This window comes from Bufo bufo, chromosome 1, assembly GCF_905171765.1.
Source record: "Bufo bufo chromosome 1, aBufBuf1.1, whole genome shotgun sequence".
In the NCBI taxonomy this organism is placed as follows: domain Eukaryota; kingdom Metazoa; phylum Chordata; class Amphibia; order Anura; family Bufonidae; genus Bufo; species Bufo bufo.
In genome coordinates this window covers 481,215,612-481,233,178 of record NC_053389.1, presented here as the reverse complement: position 1 = coordinate 481,233,178, position 17,567 = coordinate 481,215,612, and the positions used below count along the sequence as shown (strand labels likewise).

At 40.7% G+C, this 17,567-nt stretch overlaps 1 protein-coding gene across 1 annotated transcript in view; it reads left to right on the top strand.

Annotated features, from left to right (window-relative positions):
- The window catches only part of PTPRR (protein tyrosine phosphatase receptor type R), a 180,944-nt gene that overhangs the window by 122,065 nt on the left and 41,312 nt on the right, over positions 1–17,567 (top strand). Inside the window, exons 7-8 of the mRNA XM_040409908.1 lie at positions 6,772–6,958; positions 10,599–10,683. Coding sequence (XP_040265842.1) covers positions 6,772–6,958; positions 10,599–10,683 — 272 coding nt within the window. The remainder of the gene's footprint in view (positions 1–6,771; positions 6,959–10,598; positions 10,684–17,567) is intronic.

Genomic DNA, 17,567 nt, shown 5'->3' with positions numbered 1-17,567 from the left:
AGTTGATCCGGGACAGCTCTTACTGGGAATAGTCAAAGTATTGCGTGGGTGACTACTCCCCATGTTCCAGGCCGGGTTTTGCCAGGCATAAAAACCAGCCAGCACTGCCAGGTGGGTGGATTAACCTCCTTCTGACAGTGGAGCTCAGGAGTCTGTGTGTCTGGATGAAGGCTTACTATCTGTTTGGCGTGAAAACAGGTTGGTGCTGCTATCAGCAAGGACTCTTTGAGGCAGGATTGCCGCATGGTGTGAATTAACACCAACACCGCAAGGTGACTTTTTGTTTGATTATGACTGCTTGTTTTGTCACTTGCCTAAAGTGTGAATAAAACACTGAACTGTTTGATCCAAAGAACTTGTTGTTGCCTATATACTGCGTTCGTTAATCCTGTCTATCAGAGCGAAACCCCGCACCATGTGCATGAGGCCTAACAGTTTTTCACTTGCTTCACCTCCTACATCTGATTTTGTCTTTATCTCATTGCTTTGTCATGCCTTGTACTTCTCAATTTCAAGCTGTGAAGCATATTCTCGTGCCCCTTTACCAACATATTTTGTGCTCCATCCTCTGATTTTTTTTTAATATATATTTTATTGTATTTTGAAGATTTTCAATACATACAACATTTTTTTCGAACATTGTACAGACAACATATCTGCACATTAAATAATAAAACAGAAAAACCTGCCATTTCAAGATATCACAGTGGTATACGTGAGCTCCGAATGCGAACCATATGCAATGAAAATTAAGGGTAAGATAAATGTAAACCCTACATTAGATCTCAAGATCTCAGCTGCAATCTACCTAGCGTGTTTTTTAATTGCTCTGTCAGGTACCATTGAGTTATAGAAAAAGGCCTGATCACATTAACCACTTCTTCCTCTGTAAGGAAATGTAGTAGAAAATTGCGCCACCTTCCAACAAATGTTTTCACACTTCGTTCCTTGTGCCTCTCAGCCTCCCTGCGTTCCAACGCCAGCAAAGTTTTTAAATTTTGTATTACTATATCCCCAGTGGGAGCGGCGGGTTGCAGCCAGTGTTGTAGTAGACTCCTTTTAGTCACCATGCATATGGCATAAAAAAGATTGGGCAGATTTCTTTGCCCTGTTCCATCTGCTCCCTGCCTCTCCCAATAGTGAAACAGATAGGTCATGGGGGTCAGTGGTATCTCCTGTTTCCAGATGTCTCTGATAAATAGCGCAATCCTCTCCCACAATGCCGAGGAGTGTGGACATGTCCACAACCCATGGAATAGGTCCGTGTTGGGAGTTAGACATTTAGGACAGCTAGTTAATCTATCTGGTCTATCCGGCGTTCGGGGGAGGTCAGAACCTCCCTGATTTGAGAGTACAGTGAGGAAATTGATTCTGGGCCCGAGCCTCTATTAAGGATCTTATTAAACCTTTTCGGTTGAATTTCATTAGATACATTGGCCAATCTGACAGTGAGGAAGTCCTTGACCTGTGCAAATTGAATGGCTTATAAAGATCTTAGGTTATATTGCCCTGTAATTTCCTGTTGAGTAACCACCGTCCGTCAGTAGCATGCATCATGTGTTGGGCAGTCAAAATCCCCTTGTCCCTCCATTCCCTGAAGAGATCATTAGCTCTCCCTTGCTCAAACTCTGGGTGGTTCCATAGAGGTAAGTATGTGGAAATACTTTGGCTAAGGCCAAAGAGTTTCCTAAGGGTCCTCCATGCAGCCCATGTGTGTCTTAACACCACTGAGTTCCTGAGATGCACAGGTAGGTAATTTAGGCTGGTATGTATTAGAGTACAAGGATCCCATGGGGAGCAAAGGTTTTCTTCCAAAGTGAAATCTGAGTTAAAAAATTGGATCTGCAAATCCAATCTATGATATGTCGGAAGAGACAGGATAAATTGTATACTCTAACATCTGGCAGATTCATACCCCCCTTAGACCTCAAGGCCATAAGCTTTTTCATAGCTATCCAGGGCCGCTTGCCTTGCCATATAAAGTGGGATATTGCCTCATATAGTTTAGAAATATCAGCATGTTTGATTAGGAGGGGTAGTGTCTGTAGCGGATATGAGAGTTTTGAGAAACTCATCATTCTGACAAGATGAATTCGTCCTAAAAGCGATAAAGGTAGATTCTGGCATTTTTGGAGCTCTTGATTTATTTTCCTAAGTAAAGGGACATAGTTGAGAGAATACAAGAAGTCGGTCTTAAGCCCTAATTTAATCCCTAGATAAGTTATATTATCTCTCGCTAACAGTATGCCGCAGAGAGTAGCATTTGGGTCAGGTTTACCCCCCTTCAAGGCTAATACTGCACATTTTGTAATGTTCAATCTGAACCACGAAAGTGCCCCAAATTATGTTATCTTATCCAATACCTTTTGTAAGTCTCTCCGGAGGTGCCCCATAAACAGTATAACATCCATCCTCTGATTTTTTTCCCCCATGCAACTATGTTCTACTTGTTCAGCACTTCTGGCATTGTGCACTCTGCCCTCTCTTAGTTCCTTTGAGCCCTCTTCCGTCAAGGGTGCCAGGAGTTAAAACTCCTGGGTCATCACTATTTCATTCCTGGAAAAGCCCTTTAAAGGGATTGTCCCACAAAAAATATTTTACAGTTTTCAAACCAGCACCTGGATCTGAATACTTTTGTAATTGCATGTAATTGAAAATTTTGTATAGCCACTGGGTTATTCAGTAAAACGTACCTTTATAGTGCCACTTAATTTCTTATTTCTTTGACCCGCTTACTGAGATGGCCGCACATGCTCAGTTTCTGCCTCCTGAGCCATGATAGGGAGATCATGGACACGCCCCCTTAGCTGCAGCAGAAAAGACACTCCCCTTGAGCTGTCAGCTTGATATAAATGTAGCAGAAAAATGAATGGGGAGATCTCTGGATCCATGTGAGGTACAGGGCTGGTGCTAGCTTTGTTAGAAAGAGATTGTCATGGACTATATTTTCTACATTATTCATGGGATAATTCCTTTAAGTTGGCTATATACATCCCCTCTTTTTCCTATGAAAAATTATGCATTCTGCAATGGAATCTCCTAACAGACCCACTGAACAGAATGTAAGACCTCATGCACACAGCAAAACAGAATGCAAGTAACCTGTACTATGGTGCTCTGAATTTCAGTAGCTCTATTCTGTGAAGCCATAGGTACAATCTAGATAATATGGCCGTGCAGAGTCATTCCATGGATGGATGTATATTGCTTGCTTCTAGTGGAGACTAGCACGTTAATGCCACACCTGATGGAATATGCCATAATTTATTTCAGATCCTTCCAGAATCTAGAATTTAAAAAAAACACAGAGGTTAAAAAACACAGACGTCTATGGATGCCATTTATAGGTTCATACAAATCAAAAGTTGTATGGAGCTATAAAGTGCCATGTGTATAAAACCTAAGAGTCACCTTAATTTTATCATTATTTTGATCAGTTAAAAAATTTCAAACTCAGTTTTAGTTGCTCATGTTGCATGAAATATCTTCAGAAATATTAAAACTGTGCACTTTCTGGATTTTAACAATCGTACTGTGATAGCGTGTACATGATGGGTTAAGAGCTACACAAAGAATTGAGAGGAATTGGATCAGTGTGAGGTCGATGGTGATGGAGATAACATTTGATCAGTGGGTTAATCTGCAGGAAATGATGAGGTTGAATAAGCATCCAATGTTAAACAGTCCGTTTCCCTGGCGGTGTCATAAAGTGTTGCATAGGGTAGAAACAGGAACTAGTTGGCAATACATAAGAAAGTGTGATTAAAGAGGGAAAGCTGAAATTGCTCTTATGTCAGCTGCTTTCCGCCACAGGATGTAAAGCAATTCCTGTCCTCCCTAGATACTGATTGCTTGAAGCTTAGTCTAGAAATACTTGTCAAGAGAGTTTCCTTAGCTCAGGGTGACCTGCTGAGTTGGTAGAGCATTCAGATATGGAACTCAAGAGGGTTAAGCCATCTAAATAGTATTTAAATAATTGCATTGAAATGTAAAGATGTCTAATCATTAGCTTGGAACTGTTTCCATGGCTGATATAGAAGATAACAAGGCTCTTATTTCAATTGCAGTAGTCGATTTATCACAAACTGGACTGATTGTTAGCATAGGTTTCCTACTATGGGTGTAACTGAGATCTGTCATTATGAAGCCTACAGGATATACATTATACAAACTACTGTGTGAGAATTCATCCAGCTAGGAGAGGCATGGACATGACATGAGTCCAGTCTTTCTGATTCTATATATTACTTTAATGGATTTAGAAAAGAAATTTGCACATTGTTCGCTGCTGATTCTATTGGAAGATAAATTTATGTTAAAGGAAACCTGTCATCAACTTTATGCTGACCTCACTGAGGGCAGCATAAAGTAGTGACAGAAATGCTGATTTCAGCGGTGTGTCACTCAAGAGCTAAAAGTAAGTGGTTGCCGAGAACCAGCATCATAATCATTGGAGCCCAGGCCTTGAGAAGAGTCAAATCTAAATGAGAAGAGTTATTCCTAATCTCCTGCTCTCCCGCCCACCTGCTGGTGATTGGCAGTTCTCTCCTAGAGAGAAAGGGAGAAAACTAGGTAGAAGACTGTCAGTCATCAGCAGGTGGGCAGGAGAGCAGGAATTTATGAATAACCAGGACTCTTCTCGGGTAGATTTGACTCTTTTCAAGGCCTGGGCTGCAATGATTATGATGTTGGTTCTCGGCAACCACTTACTTTTAACTTTTAAATGACAAACTGCTGAAATCAACTCACCTGTCTCTAATTTATGCGGCCGTTAGTATGGGTAGCATAAAGTTGATGACAGGTTCCCTTTAATACTGTACAGATCCATGTCTACAATGGAATATTAGAATTGCCACAAAGAAATTGAAATGCAAAAAAACATATGTTAAGGCACCAGGGATAATGTAGCACAAGGTTATTTTATCTGAAGAGCTTGAAAAAATTGAGGTATACATTAGTAGACCATTAGCAGTATTCCTATTTAATGAATGTCTTCCTCCCATCCGGTCATTGGCTTTTGGAAGTCATCACTACCCAGCTATCAGAGACAGAGTAGACACTATAGGGTGACCTCATTAGAGGAAGTTACTCCCTGTTTGGACATTCCAAACCTATAGGAGCATTCATTTTATGAAAGCATCAATTTTCACACATATGCATACCTACAGTGCCTAGTTCAACACTCTGGGTGTGTAGTTTATATAGCTGCAGAAATATTACTGTCATGATGTGTGATGAAGAACATGAACTGTTACGTGACCTACTGAATAGCCATTTGTCTCAAATGTAATTTTTACAAGTTTATGTTATTTTAATGAATTCAAAATAATATTATTCCATGATAGGGACACATTGTCAAGAAATTTAGCAAAAGAACGTAGGCAACAAGAAACAAATTTTTGGTGCAATGTATACTTTCACTGTAATACTTTTGCGCTCCTTGTAGATTACATTTACTTAATTTAGAGCAGCAATAGATAATAGTGTTTGTTTTTTATTAGTGATTGCACATATTAGAATTCATTAATAAATATGTGTAGAGTAGGTGTAGAGATGAGTAAAATTCTTGAAAATCGTTGAGGGTTCAATTCTAATGAATCCATCAGTTATGAATAAATTTGTTTGAAATCGTAAGTGCTCAGATTGCCCTGAACAGTTGTGTATGACTGTCACAGCTTGGAGGTAGTTTGCCGTGACACTTTCGCTGCGCATGCTGGTTGCCAGTGGCAACGTGTTGTTGTATTGCATGCGTGTGTGCTTTCCCTTTAAGGCTGTTGCCCTTCCTTTCTGGTGTGCACAGGGTTAATGTATGAGCAAGGTGGAGCTGGGTGTGGTCTTAGGTCTCTTCATATACTGTTGATGTGAGACTGAGATCTTTATTATGTCTGCCTTCGGAAGAGGGAGCAGCAAGTATTGCCTTCCATTCCTGGGATACTTGCTTGTCCTCCGGAGGGAGGGTGAAAGGGGAGTTCCCTTAACGGCGCGGTTCTTGGTAACAGGTGTTGCCATTCTTGTGAACCGTTGCTTGTGTTGCTGTGTCCCCTCGTTCATTCTCAGTGGTTCCTTGCCCTTGTGCTTGTTGCTGGCGGCATTCCTTTAGTGTACTGGCTGTGTGCTGGTTGGGGAATGTTTGCTGGCAACAGTCTTGAGTGTGAACTGTCTCTGAGAGGGATGTGGTGTTTGGTATGGTCTCTCCTGACTGTTTGGTGGTCCTGGCGTGCTGGCGGCATTTTTGAGGGACGTGCTGACACCGATTCTGTACTTTAAAAGCACTTCCCTCAAAACTTCCAGCCATAACCTTTTGTGTTGTGTGACTTGCTGTCGCATAACACATGTCACTGTGTAGCCATAACCTTAATTATAACATGGTCCACAAATTATCCCATATTGATGGCAGATTCCATCTTCTCTGTCTGACCTGTAAAATAAAGGCAGTCATTTTGAGAGCTTCATCCGAATCAAATCTTAAACTATTTAGATTTCTTCTGGAATCCAAATTTTTGGGAAATTCAAGACAAATTAAATTTTTTTTAATTAACTTACTCATCTCTACTTGCCAGATTTTAAAAAATGATCTGTCTCTTCCCATGACATGACTGTTTTATGCAGAAATATAGAAAATTCTGAAGGGTTCACAAACTGTCAGGCACCACTGTAGAAGATTCTTCTTCACAACATCTTGATGACTGTCCATTTTCATGTGCAGGTAGATAGACAAACACCTACTGTACTTTAATAGTTTTACCAGTAACACGTTTTCTTCTATTCCAGGAGAGGTTCCAATGTCTCGCTTACATTGGATATGACTGGTTTAGGAATGGTAGAACCTTTCAATGTGGCTCCAAGACCAAGAGAGAAAGTTGCCATTGAATACCTTCAAACAGCCAGTCGTGTTCTGACCAGACAACAGCTCCATGATGTTGTTCAAAGCTCCCATTTGCTTCATACAGAATTCATGGTACGAGTAACTATCATGGAGGCTTGACCTATTATATTGGGGGTTCCAAGATAGTTTTCTTATAGATCAATATGTTAAAGAATGTTTTTTTCCAAAGTGTTAATGTATTTAGCAACAATCCACAGAAGAAATCATTTTGCAACAATGCAACATTTCTTGTTATCTCCAGTTCAGTAGATGTTTCTTATTAAAGATTTCCCTTCTCTGTTACACTTCAAGGCCATACATTTTTCAACCGTACAAACAATGTTAGTGTGCAAACTTCTAAAAGGTGGAAAATGTATCTATCAATTTATCCATTTACTGTATGTATGGCTACCATGGAATGGGAAGCCTTGTTCCAGAAGGAAATCATAGAACTTGAAAGTGGCAAAAACTAGTCAGACTCTTGTGTGGGTGCCTGTACATCTTCAACAGCTGTCAGCTGAATGCTCCTTTGCATGTACATTGTATCTATTTCTCACAACTCCTCCATACATATACACTCTCGATTCGACTGAGCATGTACAGTTGAAACCAGAAGTTTACATACACTATATAAAAAGACACATGCATGTTTTTCTCAATATCTGACATGAAATCAGAATAAACCTTTCCTGTTTTTGGTCAATTAGGATTACCATAATTATTATTATTTGCCAAATCTCTCAATAATGAGAGAGAGAATGCTTTAAGACATTTTTATTACTTTCTGCAAAGTCAAAAGTTTACATACATTTCATTAATATTTGGTACCATTGCCCTTAAACTGTATGACTCGGGTCAAATGTTTTGGATATCCTTCCACAAGCTTCTCACAATAGTTGGTTGGAATTTGGGTCCATTCCTTCTGACAAAACTGGTGTAACTGAGCCATGTTTGTTGGTCGCCTTGCTCGCACCTGCCTTTTCAGCTTTGCCCATAAATATTTAATAGGATTGAGATCAGGGCTTTGTGATGGCCACTCCAAAACATTGACTTTGTTAGCCTTAAAGGGAACCTGTCACCTGGATTTTGGGTATAGAGCTGAGGCCATGGGTTGCTAGATGGCCGCTAGCACATCCGCAATACCCAGTCCCCATAGCTCTGTGTGCTTTTATTGTGTAAAAAAAACGATTTGATACATATGCGAATTAACCTGAGATGAGTCCTGTCCCTGACTCATCTCACGTACAGGACACATTTCAGGTTAATTTGCATATGTATCAAATCGTTTTTTTTACACAATAAAAGCACACAGAGCTATGGGGACTGGGTATTGCGGATGTGCTAACGGCCATCTAGCAACCCATGTCCTCAGCTCCATACCCAAAATCCAGGTTCCCTTTAAGCCACTTTGTAACCAGTTTGGCAGTATGCTTTGGGTCATTGTCCATTTGAAAGACCCATTTTCCACCCAAGCTTAACTTCCTGGCTGATGTCTTGAGATGTTGCTTCGGTATTTCCACATAATCTTATTTCTTCATGATGCCATCTATTTTGTGAAGTGCCCCAGTCCCTCCTGCAGCAAAACAACCCCACAACATGATGCTGCCACCCCCGTGTTTCACAGTTGGGATGGTGTTCTTAGGCTTTCAAGCTTCTCCATTTTTCCTCCAAACGTAACAATGGTCATTATGGCCAAAAAGTTCAATTTTAGTTTCGTCAGTTCACAGGGCATGTCTCCACAAATATAGGTCTTTGTTTCTGTGTGCATTTGCAAACATTTATATGGCTTTTTTATGTTTCTTTTGGAGTAATGGCTTCTTACTTTCAGAGTGGCCTTTCAGCCCATGTTGATACAGTACTCGTTTCACTGTGGATATTGACACAATCTTACCAGCTTCCGTCATCATCTTCACAAGGTCTTTTGCTTTTGTTCTTGGGTTGATATGTACATGTCGGACCAAAGCACGTTTATCTCTGGGACACAGAACCGGTCTCCTTCGTAAGCGGTATGATGGCTGGACATTCCCATCTTGTTTGTACTTGCGTATAATTGTTTGTACAGATGAACGAGGCACCTTCAGGTATCTTGAAATTGCACCCAAGGTTGAGCCAGACTTGTGCAAGTCCACAATTCTCTTCCTGATATCTTGGCTGATTTCTTTAGACTTTCCCATGATGCTACACAAAGAAACATTGTGTTTCAGGTGTGCATTTAAATACATCCACAGGTGTGTCTCTAATTAACTCAGATGTTGCCAACAAACCTAACAGAAGCTTCCAAACACATGACATCATCAAATGGGCAGTCCAGAATTGTTTAAAGGCATAGTAATCTTAGTGTATGTAAACTTTTGACATTGCAGAAAGTAATAAAAATGCCTTAAAACATTCTCTCATTATTCTGGCATTTGGCAAATAATAATTATGGTAATCCTAATTGACCAAAAACAGGAAAGGTTTATTCAGATTTCATGTCAGATATTGAGAAAAACATGCATATGTGTCTTTTTATATAGTGTATGTAAACTTCTGGTTTCAACTGTATGGGTTTTCAATGGGGAGAGAGGAGAAAGCTGCTGCCAGACACTTCTGGAGTTGGCTTATCTTCCAGAATACAGTAATTAGATAAAATTAAATTCACCCGATTCTCCAAAGAAGAGTTGGGAACTCCGATACACATTACATTTTCACCCAGTGGGGAAGCCTTTAGCTTTTTGGGCCACTTCAGCTACACTAGGAGCTTTCCCAATTTTTACACTAGACATGTTCATGAGACCAAGTGTGAACAGTACCTCACTCAAGTCTTCAGCTCATCCAGCATAGTAAAAGAAATGAGGGCTGGGAAGGGGCAAGGTGATTTGGCAGGGCTTGAAGGGGTGGTCCAGCCTACGATCTGACATCCCAAATGGATGGAACTAGTGCCCAGATAAATAAAAAAAAATCACTCAGCTGTTCAAAGTCCCACTGTTTCTGTGCCACTGCCCTGTTCCTGGACATTTTTGGTCCACGCCAGACTGGAAATGACTGGGTCCAATGACCACTGCGGCCATTTACTGGTCTCAGCACTTACATGTGCTTGAACTAGCAGTGATGTGCTGTTCAAGTACAAGTGACTGCTTAAGCCAGTGAATGGCCACAGTGGTCTCTTGACCAAGCCACTTCCCATCTGGCAGAGACCGGAGGCAACGAGAAATGGGGCAATGGCAAGGGAATGTCTATAGAGCTTAAGCTGAATGTATGAAGTGTACTGGCTGAGGTTAGCTTGAGCTATGGCAAGTAAATGGCTTTAAAGGTGCTACATGTCCTAAGGAAAATCTCAGTAATAAAATAGTTAATTTTTTAAATTTTCTTGAGTCTTTTGTAACTTTGTCAAATGCCAAAGATTGAGATTTGTCGACATTTCCAAAACTCTGTTAAAATAATACATCATATTAAGGCTATGTAAGTCTTCATGTTAGCCACCCTGGATTATTTAGCATCATGGGGACTATCTCCAGTTTTATCAAGGTATGGGTATGGGAATGTTATTTATATATTTTCCCTGGGAAGGTAGCTTGAATTTAGGTTTGTGGACCCTTTAAACAATAAAATCTGTATTTTTCATGAACAATAGCCTGTCTAGACATTTCCACGAGTGTGAACCAAACAATAACTGAGAAAGATCAGGCCACATGACTGACAATATGCAATGTTCACAACACTCATTCATGTCATTGTTTTGTGTCTTTATCAGGAAATACCAATGAATTTCATGGATTCCAAAGAAATTGATATTCCAAGTCATGGAACCAAAAACCGCTACAAAACTATACTGCCAAGTGAGTTATTTAGGTGGCAGGAACTTCATTTCAAGTTTGAACTGTATCTAAAAATGCTGAGCAGCAAGAAGGTGCTAATTGTATTGTTAGCTTTGCAGATAGACTCGTTTTCACTTCACCCAACCAAACCCCCTACACTACAATACATAGGTTACATACAGGACACAGCTATAAACCCCCCCTCTGTCACATATAATGGATTTTTTTGCACCTTTATGATATTGGGACAGCCACCATTTATACAGTTGTTTTCTCTAAAATGTTATATATTATTTAAACCTCCACCACTCTGCTTAGCTAGCCACTCATTCTGCTTCACGAGCCACTTACCCTCCAGTTGATTGACAGAGCCAGGCAACCAAATTGTTATCTTAACTTGCCGTATCAAATGAATATGTATAAAATTTGGTCAAGGTCAGAACTGGTCTTCTCAAAGAGGTGGTGTTTTGAAGAGGTTTCCCTATATAGTATGTGACCACAGAAGCTGAATACTGGTTACAACACATGTACATTATCCTAAAAATACTATAAATAAAACAGAACCTGGCTTATATTTACACCATATGAAGAAATGAAATCGGGCGGCACTCACCAGCGTACTTCAATAATGCCTTTATTCCACAATCGCGGAGGACGGCATCGGGCAGGACGCCAAGAGCTTCACACAGGTGAACAAGCGACGGCCGTTTCGTGCTGAACGCGCTTATATTTACCTTGTTTTGATAGATAGATAGATAGACAGACACATAGATAGATAGATGGATAGATAAAAAAGAAAACTCCACGGCACTCCCAAACATAAAAGATTTGCGTTTATTCACCAGATACCGATGTTTCAGTCCTCTCAATGGGACCTTTCTCAAGCAATGACAAAGATACAATGGTGCCCAAGACAGATATATATTTACCCCCATGATAATTAATAATCAAAAAGCAATTAGTATATAAATCAAATTAATACATATTATAAATCTAAATACGGAGATTTGGACGTGACGGTTGGTCTATAAAAGTTGGGATTAACTATGTACTTTCGTGCTGGATGGACTATTATACTCCATACATGGTCACACAGATTTTTTTCGGGGTTGACCTTTTGGGATATATTTTTCAGACTGTCCCATGCACCGTAATGGGTGTATGTTGTGATGTACTGAGGGTCCATGGCACATTTAATACTTTTTTATATATATATATATATATATATATATATATATATACTCTTTCCCGATTGGATTTGTGGTTTTGCGCAATTTTGTTTGGTCTCTGCTATACAGATACCCAATATGTGTGTGGTCCCCCCAACTTGGTTTTGACACGGTGGAAACTGTGTCTAACCCAGTGGGAATCCATGTTTGTGGATACAGCGCCCCGTTTGTCTCCAGATATAATGTTTCCTTATATTTACGTTTATATTAATTGACCAATTGGATGGCAAGATATACATGGACTTCCAATATATTACTTCGCATATATAAATAATTATACAGTCTGTGGACAGCGGGCGGCTGAATGCGTGAATCAGTGATCTTCGATCACGTGACGGTAGCGCTGTCATGATGCGTTCCAGTGAGAGCATGGCGCCCGGCGGCGATCATGTGACACTGCGGTCATGTGATCTTATGTCACGTGAACACAGATTGAGTGCCGCTTTCATTACTGAAACTGGGCATGCGCAGTGTGCATTAGGAAACGCTGAACACATATGTTGGCTGCATGCTGGTTAGTACGCCTTCTAATCCCTTCTATTAGAAATTTTGATCATGCACCTGAGAGTTCACATTTGTGTGGCATTTTAAATTATTATCAATTATGGATTGATTATGTTTATCTGTAAAGGGTACGCATTATTATGAATTGTCTACAAGATAATCATGTTTATCAGATTTTTTTTACATGTACACAGTGGAATTACTTAGTGTTTTTAGATTTAGATTATGTATTAATTTGATTTATGTACTCATTTGCTTTTTGATTATTAATTATCATGGGGGTGAATATATATCTGTCTTGGGCACCATTGTATCTTTGTCACTGCTTGAGAAAGGTCCAATTGAGAGGACTGAAACGTCGCTAACTAGTGAATAAACGCACATCTTTTTTTGTTTGGAAGTGCCATGGAGCTTTCTTTTTTATTTTTGCTGTTGGTGAATCGCCCTCTCAGCCGCTGGCACCCCATATCTACTAAAGTACTGCTGTGCTGCCCATTATACCTTTTTTTTCATCTAGATAGATAGATAGATAGATAGTTGTCAACTGGTTACCTTTGTTCTATTACCAAGTGAACAGTAGCTGAGCTGTAGAGGCTGCTGCATACTATATGTCCAGTAGAGGTCACAATTTTACAGATTTCTAAATCTTCAGTATGTGAAGAAATTGTGACATTTTCCCTCTAAAATCATGTAACTCAGGATCGATCTATCTATCTGTGACCACAGAGGCAGTTGGAGAACCTCCGTACATACTTGCTGTAGACTGTAATCATGTAGGTCGCCCTCCTGCAAAGGAATGAGCAGCTCCAATAGTGTCTGGTGTTCTAATACGAAGGCCATCATTGTAATGTCCTGGAATGCCATGATGCTATTCCATGGTAATCTGCTGTCTTTAAGCCCCATGTATGCAACCTTATGTTTTGTGGTCCACAAATCACAGATCCGCAAAATACGGATGCTGTCCATGTTGCATCCGCATTTTTTGTAGACCCATTGACTTCAATGGGTCCGCAGATGACATTTTGCAGAACAGTATTGGACATATTGGAGGACATTTATCAATAATGGCGTAATTTGTGACAAAGAATACTAACATTACAAATCAAAAGTGGTGATTTGTTTCACCTCATATCAAAAGGCGCATGCCACTTTTAACATAGTAACATAGTACATAAGGCTGAAAAAAGACATTTGTCCATCCAGTTCAGCCTGTTTTCCTGCAAGTTGATCCAATCAGGCAATCAGAATAACTCCCTGGATCAACGACCCCTCTCTAGTAGCTATGGCCTGTAATATTATTACACTCCAGAAATACATCCAGGCCCCTCTTGAACTCTTTTATTGTACTCACCTTCACCACCTCCTCAGGCAGAGAGTTCCATAGTCTCACTGCTCTTACCGTAAAGAATCCTCTTCTATGTTTGTGTACAAACCTTCTTTCCTCCAGACGCAGAGGATGTCCCCTTGTCACAGTTACAGTCCTGGGGATAAATAGATGATGGGATAGATCTCTGTACTGACCCCTGATATATTTATACATATTAATTAGATCTCCCCTCAGTTGTCTTTTTTCTAAAGTTAATAACCCTAATTTTGATAATCTTTCAGGGTACTGTAGTCTCCCCATTCCAGTTATTACTTTAGTTGCCCTCCTCTGGACCCTCTCCAGCTCTGCTATGTCTGCCTTGTTCACAGGAGCCCAGAACTGTACACAGTACTCCATGTGTGGTCTGACTAGTGATTTTTAAAGTGGCAGGACTATGTTCTCATCATGGGCACTTATGCCCCTTTTCATGCAACCCATTATCTTATTGGCCTTGGCAGCAGCTGCCTGACTCTGGTTTCTACAGCTTAGTTTGCTGTTCACCAAAATTCCTAGATCCTTTTCCATGTCAGTGTTACCCAGTGTTTTACCATTTAGTATATACAGTACTTGGTGACTTGCATTATTCCTTCCCATGTGCATAACCTTACATTTGTCAGTGTTAAACCTCATCTGCCGCTTATTTGCCCAAGTCTCCAATCTATCCAGATCCATCTATAGCAGTATACTGTCCTCTTCCGTGTTAATCACTTTACATAGTTTAGTGTCATCTGCAAAAAATAATATTTTTTACTGTGCAAGCCTTCTACAAGATCATTAATAAATATATTGAAGAGAATAGGGCCCAATACTGACCCCTGAGGTACTCCACTAGTGACAGTGACCCAATCTGAGTGTGTACCATTAATAGGCATTCTCATTTTATATACTAACCTTTTATGTGGTACAGTGTCAAATGCTTTGAGGAAGTCCATATACCATATTTTTTGCCCTATAAGATGCACTTTTGTTCCCCCAAAAGTGGGGGGAAAATAGCAGTGCGTCTTATGGGGCGAATGCTGCATTTTTTCCGAATTTTCAATGATACGCCGCAATGCCGCGCGGCGGGAGTATCAGCTGAGAGGGAGGAGCGGCTGGGGGCCGGCATCTGCTTTTATAATGACAGCGGGGCCCGTGCAGTGACTGTATTCTACTACACGGGCCCCGCTCACTGTATATAATCTTATCTATAATTGTAGGCATTGTTAATATATAAAAGTTCAGGGTAATCAGCGCCTGTATACCGTACTTACAAGCGCTCGGAGCAGAGAGGAGGGAGGAGGCAGGCCGGGAGGACGGGCGCTGGCAGCGTGAATCACTACGTCACGCGCCTGTGCCGCCCACTTTATAAATAAAGCAGGCGGCGTGCGCGCATGACAAAGTGACTCACGCTGCCAGCGCCCGTCCTCCCGGCCTGCCTCCTCCCTCCTCTCTGCTCCGAGCGCTTGTAAGTACGGTATACAGGCGCTGATTACCCTGAACTTTTATATATTAACAATGCCTACAATTATAGATAAGATTATATACAGTGAGCGGGGCCCGTGTAGTAGAATACAGTCACTGCACGGGCCCCGCTGTCATTATAAAACCAGATGCGACCCCCACCCCCTGTATTGGGTGTCATTCACACCGCAGGGACACTATTATGGGGGGGATCTGTGGATGACACATAGCATAAGATGCTATATATGTGTCATCCACAGATCCCCCCCATAACAGTGCCATACAGAGACCCCAATAAGAGCCATCCAGAGATCCCCCATAACAGTGTCACCCACAGATCCCCCATAACAGTGTCACCCACAGATCCCCCATAACAGTGTCACCCACAGATCCCCCATAACAGTGTCACCCACAGATCCCCCATAACAGTGTCCTCAACAGATCCCCCATAATAGTGTCATCCACAGACCACCATTAGTTCAAAACCCACCAAAAGGTGTGTCTTATGGGCCGGTGCGTCTTATAGGGCGCAAAATACGGTATACGACATCCATTGATTTTCCGCGATCAAGTCTAGAAATTGATTAAATTAGTTTGACATGACCGATCACTTACATGCTGATGTGGCGTTATTTGCTTATTTTCATTGAGGTTCTCCACGATAGCATCTCTTAAAAAACCTTCAGTATACCCATGACAGATGTTAAACTTACCGGCCTATAGTTTCCGGGCTCTGTTTTTGGACCCTTTATAAATATTGGCACCGCATTTGCTATGCGCCAATCCTGTGGAAGACTCCCTGTCAGTATAGAGTCCTTAAATATCAGAAATAAGGGTCTGGCTATGACATTACTTAATTCTCTTAGGATAAAGGGGTGTATGCCATCTGGTCCCGGCGATTTGTATATTTTAATCTTTTTAAGATGCTGCTTTACTTCTTCCTGGGTCAGACAGGGTATTTTTAATGGGGAATTTACTTTTACATTCTGTATTTTATCTGACTGTTTATTTTCTTCAGTGAATACAGTGGAGAAAAAAATATTTAATAGCTTTGCTTTCTCCTCATCGCTCTCTGCAACTCCCCCCTCATCACTCTGTAGAGGGCCGACACCTTCAGATTTATACTTTCTACTATTTATAAAATTGAAGAACATTTTAGGGTTAGTTTTACTTTCTTTGGCAATTAATCTCTCGGTATCTAGTTTGGCTCCTTTTATTTGTCTTTTACATATTCTATTTTTTTCCTTATAGTTTTTCAATGGAAAAGCTACCCTCCTGTTTTAATGATTTTAAATGCTTTCTTTTTGTCATTTATTGCTTTCTTTACATTTCTATTTATCCACATAGTCTTTTTCTTGTTCCTTAACCTTTTATTCCCAAAAGGTATGTACCTCTGACAATTAGATTTTAGGATGCTTTTAAAAATATCCCATTTTGTGGCTGTATTTTTATTTTTGAGGACTTTGTCCTAGTTAGTTAGGCCTATGGCCTCTGTTAGTTGGCAAAATTTAGCTTTTTTGAAGTTTTATATTGTTCCTCCCTGAAGAAACACTCTTTTGAATGACAATTGGAAGGTTATTACTTTATGGTCACTATTTCCCAGGTGTCCCCCAACCTGCACATCTGTTGTTCTGTCAGATCTATTGGTTAATACTAAGTCCAGTGTGGCCATCCCTCTATTTGAGTCCTGATCAGTCTGGAAAGGTAATTGCTTTTGGGTATTGCCAAGAACCTGTTTCCTTTATGAGATGTACAGGTTTTAGTTTCCCAGTCTATATCCGGGTAGTTGAAGCCCCCCATAATAACAACCTCATTATGATTTGCCGACTAGTCTATTTCACTTAGAAGTAGATTTTCCGTGGACTCTGGTATATTTGGTGGCTTATAGTAAACTCCTATTAGTATTTTATTATTGTTTTTTCCTCCATGTATTTCTACCCATTGTGACTCCACATGTTCATGTCCCTCACTTATATCTTCTTGGAGTGTGGGCTTTAAACAGGACTTTACATAAAGGCAAACCCCTCCCCCTCTCCGGTTTTGACGATCCTTTCTAAACAGACTGTAGCCCTGTACGTTAACCGCCCAATCTTCCCTTCCTATAATGTAATTCTTCTTCCCTCTAGTCCCTAGTTTAACACCTTAAGGACTCAGCCCTATTTCACCTTAAGGACTTGGACATTTTTTGCAAATCTGACCAGTGTCACTTTAACCACCTCCCGACCGCCTAACGCACGGATGCGTCCGGAAGGTGGTTGATTCATTCCTCCTGGACGCATCCGTGCGTCATCTCGCGAGACGCGAGATTTCCTGTGAACGCGCGCTCACAGGAACGGAAGGTAAGAGAGTTGATCTCCAGCCTGCCA